The sequence below is a fragment of the Mytilus edulis genome, chromosome 12 (genome assembly GCF_963676685.1).
Source record: "Mytilus edulis chromosome 12, xbMytEdul2.2, whole genome shotgun sequence".
Lineage (NCBI taxonomy): Eukaryota > Metazoa > Mollusca > Bivalvia > Mytilida > Mytilidae > Mytilus > Mytilus edulis.
In genome coordinates this window covers 9592833-9607748 of record NC_092355.1, presented here as the reverse complement: position 1 = coordinate 9607748, position 14916 = coordinate 9592833, and the positions used below count along the sequence as shown (strand labels likewise).

General features: G+C 32.5%; 1 protein-coding gene across 2 annotated transcripts in view; it reads left to right on the top strand.

Annotated features, from left to right (window-relative positions):
• The first annotated feature begins 273 nt into the window (after positions 1–273).
• The window catches only part of LOC139499643 (MFS-type transporter SLC18B1-like), a 32536-nt gene continuing 17893 nt past the window's right edge, over positions 274–14916 (top strand). Inside the window, exons 1-4 of one of the 2 annotated variants that reach the window (XM_071288392.1) lie at positions 274–387; positions 4226–4856; positions 12141–12236; positions 13833–13906. In XM_071288392.1, coding sequence (XP_071144493.1) covers positions 4260–4856; positions 12141–12236; positions 13833–13906 — 767 coding nt within the window. In that variant the 5' untranslated portion in view covers positions 274–387; positions 4226–4259. Of the gene's footprint in view, positions 388–448; positions 682–4225; positions 4857–12140; positions 12237–13832; positions 13907–14916 lie in introns of those variants that run through there. The other variant, XM_071288393.1, reaches the window with a different exon arrangement.

The window sequence follows — 14916 nt, the reverse complement described above, 5'->3', positions numbered from 1 at the left end:
CATTTAGGGACTGATTATTCATTTTCACAACTATAAATTTATGATATTCGAAAACATACAATTTTAAAATGATTTGTTTATTATAAATAGTAGATAGTCAAGTCATTTTGTACCATTTAATCAGAATTAGTCATCATCCTCTGCAGAAATGAATCTTTTATATTCCCAACTGCATATACATGTATTGCATATACTTATCCAACTCTAACATGTCTAAACAAAGCTTATTTTTAAATTAGCGCGAAAATGTACAGTATCACATTACATTCATGTGACTCTAACCTTAACACGTGTTATTGTTTTGGGGTCAAGATATGAAACGACGTAGAAAATAATTAATTTAGGAATTGTATCTTTTTATTTATAATTGCTTAGGAAACAAAATAGGTAAGAACTTTAGTATTAGATGTAAAAATGAGAAAAGAAAGAATGATAATTTAATTCCGACAACTTGAAAGGATATTTTCGCTTTTTGTTGTTATGCCGTTCCTCCAAAAAGACTAAGGTCAAAATGTAGGACAAGATAAACGCATAAAATACTTGATCAATGAATACAGCACTACATTTTTCAAAAGAAGTAAAAGAAACTAGTATCAACACGCAATACAATGCAATACATTATTTTTTTTGTCAATCAACAGATCAAGGACGCCGTACGAGGGCAGTATATATATGTCTCAGGTATTTAAATATTGTTTTGGTGAAACATTTACAAATGCATTATATTAATTTATGCATGTAACAGGTAAGTTTTTTTTAGAATGAAATGTAAACACTACAATTCTTTCTATATTTTGTGTTTTCTCCCTGGCTACAACATCTTCCAAAATGTACATCATTATCAATACAAATTAAGTCTTTTATAATTTTTATATAGACAATTATGATTTATAATACAATATTTATTGGCACAACCACATTTACATTAAATGGTTATGGCATACAAAATTATCATATATATAATCATGAGATAATTATATCATGTATATATATAGTTTTACAATATAATAGAGATGGGCAAAATACCGGTGACTAAACTATCTATATTTTACAGAATTTCTCTCTTTTATATATATCCTGTTTATTTAAAGCAAAATTAAATCTGGGTGAAATTTGATCCGTTGGAAAAAATGTTGTAATGTAAATTGTTATTTTTTCCGAAGGAAAATTTTTCCCAAGGATATTTTTTCCTTTGCCGTGAAATTCTATCTGGGTAGTTAAACTATTGAATAGTTATTAAAAAAACCTTAATATTTACAAATACTATGAAATAATAATAGTGTATTTGAATCAAAGCTAAATTAAAAAAAAAATGTATTATAATCATGATAATGGGAAATAATTTCACAAATTATCATTGAAAATAATATCCTTAAATATTCAAGTAAATAGCATTCTTTTAAAAAGACAATTATCATGAAACATATGAAATAAAACCAGAAGTAATTTCAAAGATCATAATTGTGAAATAATATCATCATGATCATGATTAATGTAATATATATAAAATAAGGTAAGTGAAATACAGGTATTAAAAGTGAGTTGTTTTCAGATCTCAGTATAAATATAAATTCAAAAGTAAAGGTAGAAATATAGTTGCATTTATACTACTGAAAATAGTAATGGAAGGATTTGAGTATTATGATATTTTTAACTACAAAATAGTTTTGTCTGGGGACAAAGATGTAGGTGTCAATTATATGGAAATCAGATAAATCATAGCATAACAATATATTGGAACAAAAGCAATTTCAACAGCTGGATAGTATTTTCCTGTGAAATATTATCTGTCTTATTAAATCATGTTTAACAAATGTTTAAGTCATCTTTTTACATAAATGAATATAAAAAATAAGATTCAAGGAAAATTTCACTATGAAATAGATTCAGGAATATAATATTAATATCTTTAAAATATAAATTTCTCATATATAATTACCTCCCTTTGATTGATGAATTATGCAAATTTGTTCTACCTTCTGAAACACTTATAATTATGGTCAGTTATACATGATTGTGAGTAACTTACATTGTAATATTATCATGATTATATATATATATATATTTTTGTCTGTAATTTGATATGTAATCTGTCATTTATTGGATTTTCTTTCTATCTTTATTATAAATTTTTTGCCCCTGGGGGCCCAAAATTGGCTAATAAAATTTGTCTTATCTGTCTTTTTTCTATACAAGTATTTGCACCCAAATTATCCACTGTTGAACATGTTGAATCATCCCAAATAATTTATGTTGATTTTAGTATTTATAATTCATTCAAAAAGACATATAATTAATATATGAATTTTTTTTAAATCCTTTTTGGAACACCACTTCACTAGACACTAGTTGATGATAAAATAGATACAACGATTGGTCTTAATTGAAAAATTATATATATATTTTGTTTAAACTGGCTTCCTTTCATTTTGTGTTGATTTTGTTAATGTTATTACATTTTGCATCCATCGTCAATCAGTTAATGAACTAGTATTATTTGTTGTACGCATTCTGAAACCCTTGATTTTATACTGTTTATATACATGTATTTTATTAGATAACAATGTACGTGAAACAAAATGCATGTATCTTCATCTTGACTCAAGAGTGAAAGTATTTGTATAATGGAACATGACAGCAACGTTACAACAAAAATAAATTGAAATAAAAAATACTAAAACAAATTCAAGCAATCATCATATTTAACATGCACATACTTTGGTCATCATATTTACTGCAAGTATTAACTTAAAGGCGCCGGAAAGAAAGACACACAGCTTTGCTTCAATTTAAGTTATGATTTTAATTTTTAATCAATTATTACTACCTGAAATCTCGGAGTCATCATGGTATATGCAAAGGATTCATATGGAAAGATAGATTGAAACTAGTTTTCCTTGATTGTAACATTTAAAAAAAATGATAGAAAGGGGGGAGTCATGCAGTCCTTCCATTCCCCCTTCCCCTTGACCCACAAACTAACCAATGATAGCCTTACTGAATACTTGATGCACTTCTAAAAGAAGAAACTGGTATGTGTTTAAGTCACTTGATCAAATAGTACATGTAAAACAAAATAGAAAAATAAAATTTCTGTTTTTCACTATTTTGTGCTAAATAGTTCAATGTCCCATATTTTCCTGTGCGAACTAAGATGTTTATGTACAATGATCATACCCTATCACAAAAAGTTAAGTTTTGAGATCTTTTGCTCAATTTTTGTATGACGTGTGCTGTGGTAGGTTTTCTATTAAGTCTTTAAGTATTTATAATGGTAAATTGAAATTTTTGCAAACAAAATGTATATATTTTGAAATCTTTGGCCCTATTATATTTCTACTACCTAAATCAACAACAACAACAAAAAGAAGAAAAGACACTTTTGCCTCATATTTATTTATAGGTCACCTTTCCAGAACTCAGGATGCATCATGCAGTACCAGCCCAGGGGTGGGTCCAGCCATTTTTACAAGGTCTTTTATAGCTGACTATGTGGTATGGGCTTTGCTCATTGTTGAAGGCCGTACAGTGACCTATATTTGTTAATTTCTGTGTCATTTTGGTTTCTTGAGGAGAGTTGTCTCATTGGCAATCATACCACATCTTCTTTTTTTATATAGATAAAAAATTTTTAATTAAATTATGGGTTATTTTGAGTACTTAATTTTATTTTTGTTTCAGTTCTCATGATTATGATGATATAATTTAATTTAGGATGTTACACGTCTTCTGATTGGCTGACATTGTTTTGTTTATCATATCATAGACACAATTTTGTCATGTGACCATGACGTCATCAATGTTTTTTCATGATTTATGCCGTTTAAAAATGGAATTTAGAATTAAATTATAAGAAATAACTGTAATATTTTGTCAGTCTATTCGAAATAACATAAAAATGTGGTGCACACTAAATAACGCGCATAGCGGGTTATTTAACAGTCACTCACTGTGCCACAGTGAGTGACTGTTAAATAACCCGCTATGCGCGTTATTTAGTGTGCACCACATTTTTATGTTATTTGTTCATAGACAGAAAAAATATTACAGTCATTCCTTAAGTGTCATTCCAACCTTTTACCCTATTAATAAACATAAAACACATAACATTATACATATATACTTCAGTTTGAGAATGAGTATACTTCTTTGATTTATAACTCGAACTCTGTAAACCTCCTTCCAAACAAATCATTATAACCATAAGCTATCTATTTATTTCTAGGTTGAAGTCGAATGAATAAAAGAAAGATGACAGAATGCAGAACAATGAAGAAAATGTTAATCAAACAGACGAGCAAGATGTTTCAGTTCAATATGACTTTTCTATTAAATTTTCAAACAACTCAAAAAGTCAGAACTTGTTAGTTAACAAAAAAACATTACATAGTGAGGATGAAACTTCTAAATCAGAAAGGGGTTCTCGTTCATTAAATGGGAGTAAAAGGTCAGGGAATTATGGTGCTGTAAGTTCTGTGGAATCACTGTGGAAAACTTCCCCAAGTAATTGTTATGATGAGGAATTTATTGACCCAGTGGTAAATCAGGACAACAAATATTCTGAGCCAGTAAAAAGTCAGGACAAATTTACAGATGGTCGAAATGTGAACCCAACAGGAAAAGAAATTCAGACTGTCATCGTTGAGACATCATTAATTTCATCTAACTCTGAGGATGAAGGACTAGAGAATAAAATTCAGGGATCTTGTGATATTGAGTCTCCCGATTCATCAACTCCAACATTTTCATTCCGTGCCTTAGGCAGCCGACACAAACTGATCTTAATAAGTATATCCTTATGCAGTTTTCTGAGCTACCTGTGTTTGTCGTTGATAGCGCCATTCTTTCCTAGTGAGGTAAGATTGTTGTACACTTGTGTTTATGCTGATATACATGATATAGATCCTTTTTAGCTCACCTGGCCAGAAGCTTTTCTCATTACTTGGCGTCCGGCGTGGTCCGTCGTCCATCGTCCGTCGTCCGAGATGAAATGAGATGAATCGGACAACCCGTTAATAGGTTGCTGCCCCTAAATTGGTAATTTTAAGGAAATTTTTCTGTTTTTGGTTATTATCTTGAATATTATCATAGATAGAGATAAACTGTAAACAGCAAAAATGTTCAGTAAAGTAAGATCTACAAATAAGTCGCCAATAGGACCAAAATGGTCTGTTGACTCCTTTAGGAGTTATTGCCCTTTATAGTCAATTTTTAACCATTTTTCGTAAATCTTAGCCATCTTTTAAAAAAATCTTCTCCTCTGAAACTACTGGGCTAAATTAAACCAAACTTGGCCACAATCATCATTGGGGTATATAGTTTGATAATTGTGTCCGGTGACCTGGCCAACCAACCAAGATGGCCACCATGGCTAAAAATAGAACATAGGGGTAAAATGCAGTTTTTGGCTTATCACTCAAAAACCAAAGCATTTAGAGCAAATCTAACATGGGTAAAATTGTTTATCAGGTCAAGATCTATCTGCCCTGAAATTTTGAGATGAATTGGACAACCCGTTGATAGGTTGCTGCCCCTGAATTGGTAATTTTAAGGAAATTTTGCTGTTTTTGGTTATTATCTTGAATATTATTATAGATAGATATAAACTGTAAACAGCAAAAATGTTCAGCAAAGTAAGATCTACTAATAAGTCAACAAGACCAAAATGGTCTGTTGATCCCTTTAGGAGTTATTGCCCTTTATAGTAAATTTTTAACCATTTTCGTAAATCTTAGTTATCTTTAACAAAAATCTTCTTCTCTGAAACTACTGGGATAAATTAAACCAAACTTGGCCACAATCATCTTTGGGGTATCTAGTTAAAAAATTGTGTCCGTTGACCCGGCCAACCAACCAAGATGGCCGCCATGGCTAAAAATAGAACATAGGGGTGAAAGGTAGATTTTGGCTTATAACTCTGAAACCGCAGCCTTTAGAGCAAATTTGACATGGGGTAAAATTGTTTATCAGGTCAAGATCTATCTGGCCTGAAATTACAGATGAATCTGACAACCCGTTGTTGGGTTGCTGCCCCTGAATTGGTAGTTTTAAGGAAATTTTGCTGTTTTTGATTATTATCTTGAATATTTTTATAGTCATTGATACAGATAAACTGTAAACATCAATAATGTTAAGCAAAGTAAAAATTACAAATAAGTCAACATGACGGAAATGGTCAATTGACCCCTAAGGAGTTATTGTCCTTTATAGTCAATTTTTAACAATTTTCATAAAATTTGTAAATTTTAACTAACATTTTCCACTGAAACTTAACTGGGCCAAGTTCATTATAGATAGAAATAATTGTAAGCAGCAAGAATGTTCAGTAAAGTAAGATGTACAAACACATCCCCATCACCAAAACACAATTTTGTCATGAATCCATCTGCTTCCTTTGTTTAATATTCACCATTGTTCACATAGACCTGTAGACCAAGGTGAGTGACACAGGCTCTTTAGAACCTCTAGTTTCATATTAGGTTTTGATTCTGTAATAATATATATAGTTGATCAGTGCTGATGACATCATATGTATTTATAGATATCAAAACGAGTGAGAATGTATTAGACAGACAGACGGACAGATAGACGGAAGGATGAACAGATGGACAGATGGACAGACAGACAGACAGACCGATCGAACGATTGACCAATATTTTCTGGACAATAGTACTTAAGTGTTGTGTTACTAAAATTTTACCCTGAATCTAAAATATTTAGCATGATAAGAAGATGTCACAGGTATGATTGCCAATGAGTCAACTCTCCACAAGAGACCATAAATGGCACAGAAATTATTAACAGATCATGCAAATTAACTAATAAAATTGAGAATGGAAATGAGGAATGTGTCAAAGAGACAACAAGCCGACCATAGAGCAGACCATTCAGCAAATCTGTAGGCCACCAATGGGTCTAAAAAGTTAAAAGTTTAAAGTTCACCATACAAACTCAACATATTTAGGTCACTAGATACAAAGAAAACAACACGTACAGGTCACTGTATAAATTAACAACTGAAGGTCATTAGAAAAAGATTGACGCAGAATTGATCATGTGTTGTTTTTATCATAATCACATGCTTGACATGTTCTAATAGATATTGTTGACTATGATAATTATGTCTTTAGTATTGGACAAGGGTTATCTTTGTTTGTTTTCATATCTAGTTTGGTTCATATTCATTATCTGTAACAATTTGAAAAAATAAATATTTGAAATTATATCAAATATATTCATTGAAGTATCATTGAAGATGTGGATCCATGATTTTGAAAAAAGGAATGGGGGTGGGGGTGTTTGTGAAAATGTGTGGAAATGGTAAAAAGTCTAGATTAACCATATATAATGAGTTCCAAAAGGGTGGGGGGCAGAAGTCACAAGGTTTATCATGTTTATAAGTATGGTTTTATATATACATGTACATTTATATTTTGTAAATTGTCTGAACATGCTGAAAATGACAAACTTGATCGGGTCTATTCTAGTCCGGCCGATTGGTTCAGATATAGAGCAGAATTGCTCACCTGATGAGGAAAGCATGAAACTTTGCATAGTAGTTCTTGGTTATATACCCTTTGATTTTAGCTATGGACCCACTCTGAAAAATCCGATATGGCGGCCATTTTCAAGATGGCGGAAAAACGGTATAAATATCAAGATTGTCCTAAAGATATTCTATATAATTTCGGAAATTAAAGTAATGATTCTTTAAAAATGGATTTCATGTTCTTGATTTTGTTATCAATTAATTATATAATATAAAACAAATAATTTGGTTATTTCTAACACATACATTTGCAAATATGGCTGCATATACAAAAACAAATAGTGAAATTCAAAATGTTAATCAATATGTTACATGTTATTGTAATCGTTCTTTAAACGCTTTCAGTTTGATTGGTTGGAATGAAATAGGTTGAAACGACTCGTTTGAAAGTTAATATAGGTCGGTTAAATGTGGTGGAATAGTAGGTAACTCATCTGAACTTTGAGGCAGTACAGAGGGCACCTTGTCTCGTGTCTCTTCAATGCCACGTCTTACGTCACTCATCGCGTTTTCATCTGTTGTACCCACTACATCGTCAAATTATTCTATGTAATCAATAGGTGTACATTTTTGAGGCGGATTAGACGATTGCCATCATTTAAAATGGTTAAGGGGCAACTATTTCCTTCTCCGACTACGTGCGAAACCAATTCGCAACTATTCAGCGGGAATGCATTCCTGGTCAACACCTTTATTAGTTTTAATGGTAACAGTCATTTTTGAGTTTGGCGAAACTGTGATGGTTCGTTTTATGCAAACTTGAAATCTCGTTTCCACGGTTAACTACTGCCGCATTTATCACTTTATTGTTGATGGTAATTGTGGGAGTACACAGGTTTATCACTGCGCTCAGTGTGTCCAAAATATCTAGCCTAAGTATAAAATCGTCTGTTATTGGGTCTTTCCACACATCCTATTGTATGTTTACTCTATTAATGTCGAAAGTCGTTCTTTATAATCTTCCCAATGATAAGCTGTTAACCCAAACCACGTAGCGTTAAGTTCTCCAAATCTCCATTTTCTGCCGAAATTAATTTCTCATTTACCAATGTTATCATTGTAGCAGTGTCCACAATCATGCTCACATTCTGGTCGTGTATAATATTTCGTACTGCTAAACTCTTTCACATGGTTCGTCTGATGACAATATCGGACGAGGCCGTGGGCCTCTGTTCGATTTTGTGATGAGGTGATGTTTAATGGTCAATATACTTTGGAATCGTGCGTTTGGCTTCTGGCCCGACCCATTGCTGTTTGAAGACTCCATTGTTGGGGTTGCACTTTGATTTTTTCCGTATCCTGGTGACGGTGACCATTGTCTGAAATAACCGGGATTTCTGGAGTTTGTCCGTGGAGATACTAACCGTTGTCTTTAGGGACCATATGATCTCTAGTTTATTGGGTGGGTTGCTGATCGATAAGCATTAAGCTTGGGTGTATTTCTATCTGCCGATCTACCACGATTGTATTGCTCAGGAGATCTTCCACGTGTATATTGATCAGGTGATCTTCCATGGAACTGGTGATCTTCTATGGTTATTTGATCAGAAGAACCGAAGTTAAATTGATCGGCAAATACACGGTTATGCTGATTAAATGAAAGCATAACACCAGCTAGTTTTGCGACAATTTGTGTGAGGTTATGTACCTCATTATCCAAAGGACTGCTCATATTTTCTTTATCGGTCGGTGATACTGCGCCGTCAGCAAAGTAGACTTGTAGATGGTCATTATTGGCACTTTTTGATCCATATATATCGCCATCTGGTTTGCTATTAAGGTTTTCAATTGTTTTAACGCCTTGTTGAATGTTTCTGTGTTCCTCTCTATTACATGCCTTGAAGAATGTTTGTTTTTACATCCTTGACAGAATGCTTCGGTTCCAATCTGGTTTGATCGTCTTTCTTGCTGAAGCGCTGCTCCAAATGAATGAAGGCCTTGGAATCATCATCTGTGTTTAACTTGCAAGCGGACTCAAAGCCAACATCGGCCTGGCAATCTTGGGCTACACTCATTTTTTTTTTTTTTTCCCCATTGTAATCTACCGGCAGTTCGTTTAAAAAACGCGTCCCAGGTCATTGATCCTCTTCTATTGGGTTTTTGCATTTTTGGGATGTGTGGGTTTCGGTTCCGGTGCCTTGCACCAATATTTTTTTTGCCATCGGGTATATTCTCTCTCCAATGAGGAGTTTAAAAAAAAATGTTGCCACACTCTTTTGGTTTCCTCTGCCCTTTCCTGTATCGGTCAGAAGAGTCAGCTTGCTGTTATTGGACGCCTGTTAGAGCTCCAGGAGCTGACAAGGTTGTCTTAACTGGAGTAATAAATGTGGGATTGCCATTGTCTCGACGGGGATGATACCGAAAGTAGGCACTACATTCAGCATTGGAGAAACTTGATAGAATCAACTTGCAACAATTTTTTTCTGTAATGGTGTGTTGCTCTGAACCAAATATTATTGACTCATGGAAGACGGTAAGTGTGAGTAAGAAGACACATAAGCCTTTTGCTGGTGTCCTTGATTAGTACTAGAGGTTTATACATGTTATAGTATGTTCTTAAATGGGGATTGTTATTGAATAATTTGAACTGTCTCATGCAGGGCAAAGGGCCCTGACATAGGACTTTTGACTAAAGATGAAGACACCTGCAACAGAGTTGGTGCGGTTGTAGGTTCATGCGAACTACAATTGGGGAAAGACACAAGACATGTACTTTGTTGTGTACTTTTGGTAAACTTGCGTTGTACTGGATAAGGTCAAATTTTGGCTTAAATGATGTGCCTTTGCAGGAATTTAAACATCTTTATTTCGATTGTCCACTAATTCATTTACAACAGATGCCAATTCAGTGCTATTCACTATTCAAATGCACTTTTAAACTGAACTGTGTCTCCTTCCTCAGTTGTTGTCAGCTTGTCCATTCGTCTCACCACAATTGAATATCTTATTGGTCTGACCATCAATTCCGCTGAATTATTAATAGCCTTGTGGTCTATCCTGTCTTAAGACTGGCGAAGTTGCTGAGATATTGCTCTCACCTGTTCGTTATTAATATTCATTGCCTATTTCTGTTCAGCTTCAAACGTAACGAGACCAACACATATTTTATCAATTCACGTTACGCTCTTTTTTATATTGCGGTAAATCTCAGCTGTTCTTTGAGCATTAGATCTGCTAAAAATTCTTGTTTCAATTGTTCAATAGTAATTTCTGAGCTGTCCTCTGTTAAAGCGTCTTCAACTGTGGGTTTCTCCATATCCTCAAGTGATTCAGTTTCTGCCATTTCTATTTTCTTGTCCTTGTTGTCCTCAATTCCTTCCATTTCACTGATATGTGTTTAAATGATTCTCAATTCAGTTTCATATCTCAAATTGCAAAATATTGCGACCAAAGATATAAGATAGGCACTGAATAATATCTTAAGGCAGATAAATCCCAAGTCACAGTTTTTATGTGTTACCAAAGACAACAAATAGTGCAGCTTTTTATGAAAGCTACTACTTTGTATATGAAATTACAAGCAAGGCAAAATAAAATAGCACAGAACTGGGACAGATACTAAATGACACTATGCATCAATAAAATGTTTATATTCAGGTAAATTCTAAATAATGAATATTTGCTTATTTTTCAAGGCGGCCATTTTGAAAATAGCCGCCATTTTGTATTTTAAAGATAGATCAAAATGAAATCTTCCTAAGTACACCAAGTCATTCAAATATGTTGATTTTTGTGCTTCCAGCATCACATCCACTGTGGTTTGTGCAATACTGGAAAATATTTAAGAACGTACGGCAGCCATCTTGAAATAAGCCGCCATATTGAATTTTGAGGGTGGGTCCATAGCTAATATTGCTCAGTACACAAAAATGTACCATCATGCAAAAATTGGTGCTTTCCTCATTATTTGAGCAATTTTTTCACCGATCGGCCGGACTATTCATGTTTTATAAAACAATCATTATATATTAAAAGAAGATGTGGTATGATTGCCCATGAGACAACTCTTCACAATGTTTTCATACAAAATGACACAGAAATTCACCATACGGCTTTAATGTGAGCAAAATCCATAGCGCATAGTAAGATATTAAAGGCCATGATTTAACAAAATTTTTCAAACAGGAAAACTAACGGCCTAATTAATGTACTAAGTAATGAACTAAATATTGAATTACAGGACACCATGTGAACCCTATAATTTGAAAATATTATGTTTGTGGTCATAGCATGTTACCTATGACCTTAAAGGTTCTTGTGAATTTACAAGGACCTGTTATGATAATCTTATTACAAATTTGTGCTATATTTCTTACATTTTTATTAGTTTATGATGAACCTGTAACTAATGTTTAGCAAATGTTTAGTCTTTAATATTTGGTATGCAAATGTATTGGCATTTACAAGTTGGTAAACCCCACACTTTCATTATCATTATAATATCATGGTTCATTGTCTTTAAAAATTTTGAAAGATAAATGTTGTGTTTAGGTTTGTTTAAAAGGAACACCTTTTAAAAAGTCAAAAGTATTTGATATGCAGTTGTATTGGCATATCACATCTAATTTCATTTTTTGTTTTGTAATTTAAGGCTGCCACCAAGAATGTCAGTGATTCTGTGTCAGGATGGATATTTGGAATTTTTGCTTTAACCCAGTTTTTAATATCACCTGTATCTGGTAAATTAGTAAGTAGCTATAGATGTTTTACACTCCCACCTAGGAGTCTATTCTCATATTCCAAAGAAGATAAAGATGTTAGGAGATGCTTTTGATTAATTTGACAGCAACACAACAACACACATTATCAAAAGACAACTGCGAGGCAGAATTGGGTAAAGGGGAGGGATGCAGGTGCTAGGACATCCTTATTAAGCGTTATATATACATGTTTATATGATGTGTTCAGACTTTTTACTGATGATATTACTTTAGAATTGGCTTGATAGGACCCCTCCCCCTTTTTCAAAAATCAATGATCTGCAACTAGAAACCTTAAGTTAGATGCAATCTTAAACAATAAACAATTTTCTGATAAATATATAGAATATATAGAAAATGTGGTAAAATCACATTACTAATATATCAACCCATCAACAAACACCATAGTACACAAACTTCTTGAGTTAAAAAAAGGTCATCTAATATTATTATACACTTGTCTAATACAATATAGTTTAAGAAAGATAGGGGTTTTAAATTAAAATTGATAGTATTCTTTAATAATTTGTCAAGCTACAGGTAGAACAATTGTCAGAGTTTGTATTGAGTATTATTTTTTTTTAACTGTAAAATAAAGAAAATTATAAAAAACATGAAACTTTTAAATAAAATTTGAGAAGAAACTTATCTTATATGACAAGTATAATGTGTTTTTAGAAAATTATAAAAAAATAGGATAACAATCTTATTAACATGGTCTTCCTTCAACACAAAATTGGTGAATTTACAACAAGTTAAAATACATGAGTTATCTCCCCTCATATGGCATAGTAATTTTTTTTAATCACACAAAAACTTAACTGTGAGAGTTAAAACAGTCATGATGATAATACAAAATACATAGTTTTCTTCATTATATGGGAAGTCATTATAATGTCAGGGTACCCAAATTGCACCTATTGTGACAGTTTTTTCACCTTCATTTATTTCCATGATTTCTGGCCAGATAAAAGTTTCAATTCTGTGTTTATTTTATAGATGCATCCTTATTTACTGTATAGTTCCACCATTTTAATTTTGAATCCATATTGAATCATACTAAAAGTTATATGGTTTCCATACTGACCCCCTACACTCTACAGATCCATAGAATGTTAGTGAAATCAATAGGGGGTGAGGCCTTACTTGTCAGTAGTCACCTGTAGAACAAATTTATCGCATGTGGGACTTTTTCTATATGGTTTTGTAGAAAAAATAAACAACAAAATACAACAACATTTATCATGTTTATGATTAATAGATGACTTCATTTTAACAGTAGAAGTGAGGTCATGAACCCCCTATGAAATTCATTTATAGTGAGGTCACCACATGAAGGCATTAATTCAATTGCACCGTGATTTATTTACCAACGGCTGGATAAATTGTCATAGGAAGTCACTGTTTTAGGCCACCCTTAAGAAATTATGTGTTTGATGTTTCCTACCCATGCCTTGTAGACAACATCATCCTACCCATGCCTTGTAGACAACATCATCAATTTTTATTTTATTTTTGGCCTTATGAAGTTGTGTCTGAGTGTTTGCTTTTTTGTTTCTTTAATTTTATATATTTTATTTTAGTTGCCGTTGATGGGATTGAAGTTCATGTACATTGGCGGTCTATTCTTAGCAGCAGGCTGTACAGTATTATTTGGGTAAGTCACATTGCACAGTTGCCATTGATAGTGTTAAAGTTAATATGTACCATTATATAATAGTTGAGGATAAAAGATGTGTTTACATTTAAATGTATATATATATTATGCAAATTTCCTATTTAATAAGTGATTGTTGGGATATACTGTAGAAACGCTTATTTCCGTGCCGTTATCATTTTGTGGTTTTGTCTCTATATAAGATTTCATAGGTGTTTAATTTCATGGTTTCCATTAAATAGAAGTGATATTATATGAAGGTTAAATTTTTGTGGGGGTTTAAAATTGGTAGATATATTCTTTGCACAAAATAAAAGAATTAAATCCTCTATGAAAATTTCTGCTTTTGCAGTATGAAGCATGCATTATTCAAAACATACAACCAATTTAAAATAAAAAGAACAGACTACAGTCTAAAGAAGATGTGGTATGAGTGCCAAAAATGACTAATGTAATACCACTCAAATGGGAAAACCAACAATCTAATCTATATTAAAAGTGAGAAACAAGAAACACATAATGAACCATATCAACAAACGGAAAGCACTGAACCACAGGCTTCTGACTTAGGACAGATGCAAACAAATACAGCGTGTTAAAACAATTTAAGGTGGTACCTAACACTACAGGGAGATAACTCTGTAAAGTCAGCTAAACGTTTTAATTACGTTGTGTTGTAAAAGGAATATTAAGCTTCTCAATGATCAACATGATCAAAATTGATGTTTGTCAAACTGCTTTATAACCAGTGTAATTTTTCTGACAAAACGGTTGGTTCAAAATTTTTAAAATTTTAAAATTTGTGTTAAAGGGTCAAAGTAAATATTTTGACAAAATTTTATGAAAATTAAACGAGCCAAATTAATTTTAGTGAAAGTGTTAGGTACCACCTTGATAGGGCCAAAGTTCTTAACCCTAACCTGAAATAATAGTTTACATTGCAACATTACAACATAGAATGATACAATATAAAATGCGTGCCATAGTAAACAAATAATGAAATATAGGCA